The sequence below is a fragment of the Pinus tabuliformis genome, chromosome 4_2, assembly GCF_031772625.1.
Source record: "Pinus tabuliformis cultivar Carrire ecotype Pingquan chromosome 4_2, CPIR1, whole genome shotgun sequence".
In the NCBI taxonomy this organism is placed as follows: domain Eukaryota; kingdom Viridiplantae; phylum Streptophyta; class Pinopsida; order Pinales; family Pinaceae; genus Pinus; species Pinus tabuliformis.
The window spans coordinates 1146282160-1146285203 of record NC_142304.1 but is presented as its reverse complement, the minus strand read 5'-3'; the positions used below and the strand labels follow the sequence as shown (position 1 = coordinate 1146285203).

Genomic DNA, 3044 nt, shown 5'->3' with positions numbered 1-3044 from the left:
GTGAGTGTGAAAATCCAACACTCAACTATGAAAGTGAGCTAAGGCGAGAGAAGGTGGGAGAAATATTAGGTAAAATGTAATTATTACATTTTATCTAATATTTATGCCTACCTTCATCCACTTTTTACTAACGTAAAATATAATATTATAATATTATATTTTACCCAATATTTCCCCTCAAATGATCCACTTTTTATTGTAATTTTTATTCATATTTGAAGTTTGAAAGTAAACAAACTCAACTATAAAGTTAGTAGGGGTGAAGGGAAATATTGAGTAAAATATAATATTTAGATTAGAGAGTGATGAGAAATATTAGGTAAAATGTAATAACATTACATTTTAGTTAGTAATCCCCCACTGTTGCTCACTATTTACTGGATGACAACACTAATAAATATTAGGTAAAATATAATATTTCCTCTTAGAAGATCCACTTTTTATTAAAAAAATTCTTTATATTTGAAGTTAATAAGTAAACTTATTTCTTATTTAAACATTTTATCTGAGTATTTGTGCTTGATAAAGATCCAGATTAGTTTATAGCTCACAATAAAATATTATTTCTGTTACAAATATTTTTAAAATGAAAAATATAAATTAAATAACAACTTCATTTTAAATTGCAAAACAACTTCCAACCTAATCAAATGTATTCAAATCAATTTTTAATTTTTAAAATAACATTACATTAACTAATATACTTAAATTGCTAATTTTTAAACATAATATTATATTAACGAATATAAATAATATTAACTAATATAGTGCAATATCTATACAAGTAGAAATATTAGAAATACATATATATAGTAGTGTAGTGGTGTTTTCTAGAGAGGTGTCAAATTTGGTGAGCTTTTAAAAATTTGTAAAATATAATAATTTGTTTTTTTTCAAAAAAAATTAAAAAAATAATGATGTGTTTTTTTTCAAAAAAATTAAGAAAAATATTTAAATTTAATGTTAGAAATAAAATAATCAAACATCCAAAATCTTGAAGCTAACAACAGTATCCTAAATTTCCAAAAAATTCCACTATATTTAACAAAATCAACTTTCCGTACTGGAATTCCTTTAATAAATTCCACTATATTTAACAAAATCAACTTTCCGTACTGGAATTCCTTTAATAAACACGTCGAGATCAAGCAATGCTAGATTTTGAACTTCCAAACAAACTCAATTTTTAAGCACAGGATGCGCGTGGCATCATTAATTCTATCCCATCACACTAATTGCAGATTACAGAGAACCAACTCCTACCGAGGGACGACAGGTAGACTGTTCACATCAGCTGAGGGTCCCATGTAATAAATAGTGGGTATGCATTAAATAATAACCTTTGCAGCATAAACTCATAATGGTTGCAGAATCATGTATTCATAGAAGTGGTTGCAACGAAGGCTCTATTCGTTGTTGCATTGATCTGCGCTCCGGCTCCTCGAGGGAGTTTTCAAGTTTGATTTTCAATCAGAGTCAATCAGTCTGTTATAGCGCATTAAATGTTTTTAGAGTGGCTGGTTACATGCATACTAGATATCCGATTTGATGTAAAGGAAATGGCATACCCATACTTCCATAGGCATGGTATAGTGATCAAATAAAAAGTATACATGTAATCAGCCACCCTAGAAGCATTTAATGCCCTATAACATTGTGATCAAATAAAAAAATATGCATGTAACCAGAGGCATTTAATGCCCTGGTTAGCTCTTGCCCTCATTAATACCTAGTTTTCAATCTTGATTCTCATTTATATGTATGTATTGAAATTGCCTTGCGGATGGATTTACAGTTTATCATAAGTAACACAACCCAGATGTGATTTTCAGTGCATTGTGGTATAGCCTCTCTTTTTAAGGTGTTCTAACAGTTTCGATTTCGCTTTGGCAAAGAGTTGGCTGGTTTTTTTGAAAAACAGAACAATGATGAGCAAACAGTATTCTGGTCAGTTATGGCTCTCAAGGATTCAGCGAGGGATTCGACGGTATGAAAGAGTCAAGAAAAATGAAGAAAAAGAAGTTTCTTGCGAAGAAGAAGATGAGATTTCTCCAGAAGCAGCAGTAACAGGCAGAAATGTGAGACATTTAGTGAGGACAAGGAGGAGGAGGCCAAGGACGAGGAGGAGTAGGAGAGTGCGGATTCGTTTGGTACTGGGCATGGCTCGTCGTCTCAGGTGGACTACTCTGCTCTCACAACTGAAGGTTTCATGGCGTCGTTTTGCCAAGTTGGTGAAGGAGAGCCGATCCCATTTTACAGATCTGTTAGCTGACAGTCACCTTTTCCTGCATCCGACTCCGCCCCCTCCCGTTTATTGGTACAATCATGTTGAAGGAGCAGCAGCAGTGGGTGGTAGAAAGATTGATAGTTTATCCTATGGGCACCCATCATATATGTTGTATATTCTGTAATGTTGTTAATATGGGGATTATAATAAATGGGCTCCCAATAATTCATCTCACTGGATGAAACACATTTAGTTGCTAGTGGTCATTGCAAATATGCATTGAATATGGCCAGCATGTGCGGTTTGTACATGGCTGGTTGGGTATTATTTGGGCAAGAGTTTACCACAACTAATGCAGCCTTGATTCGCCAGGGCGTTATGTTTAAAATGCCCTAAGTGTACGTCTCCAAAAGCGAATAATATAGATCCAGCTTCAGCCAAATAGTATGTGGCTTATGAAAACAATCGCTGCACTTGTTTTTCTTATGAATGAAAATAAATTAACACATGCTTTTAAACATGCCTGTGTTTTAGCTTTTTATTACAGCTTTCATGGCTGTAAAATTACTTATCATGAGCTGGTAGTGTGAAGCTTGTTTAGATCTAAAAGTTCTGAAAAAATAAATTTCTAACACCAATATTATATACAGCTATATATTATTAGAAATTACAACAATTAAAAAAAAATTGTGAATATAATTTTTATCTTAGTAAATTTTTTTTCAGTTTGTAATTGTGCTTATCAATTAAAATGTTGTAGCTTTAGTGGTAAATTGTGTGAGAGAGTCATTATTGGACCTTGATTAATATATGTATT

General features: G+C 32.3%; 1 protein-coding gene across 1 annotated transcript; it reads left to right on the top strand.

The window, feature by feature from the left end:
* The first annotated feature begins 1425 nt into the window (after positions 1-1425).
* Positions 1426-2768, top strand: LOC149173728 (uncharacterized). The gene has a single exon (XM_089427989.1). The coding sequence runs from the start codon at positions 1926-1928 to the stop codon at positions 2409-2411; it is 486 nt and encodes a 161-aa protein (XP_089284115.1). The 5' UTR covers positions 1426-1925; the 3' UTR covers positions 2412-2768.
* The last annotated feature ends 276 nt before the right edge of the window (positions 2769-3044 follow it).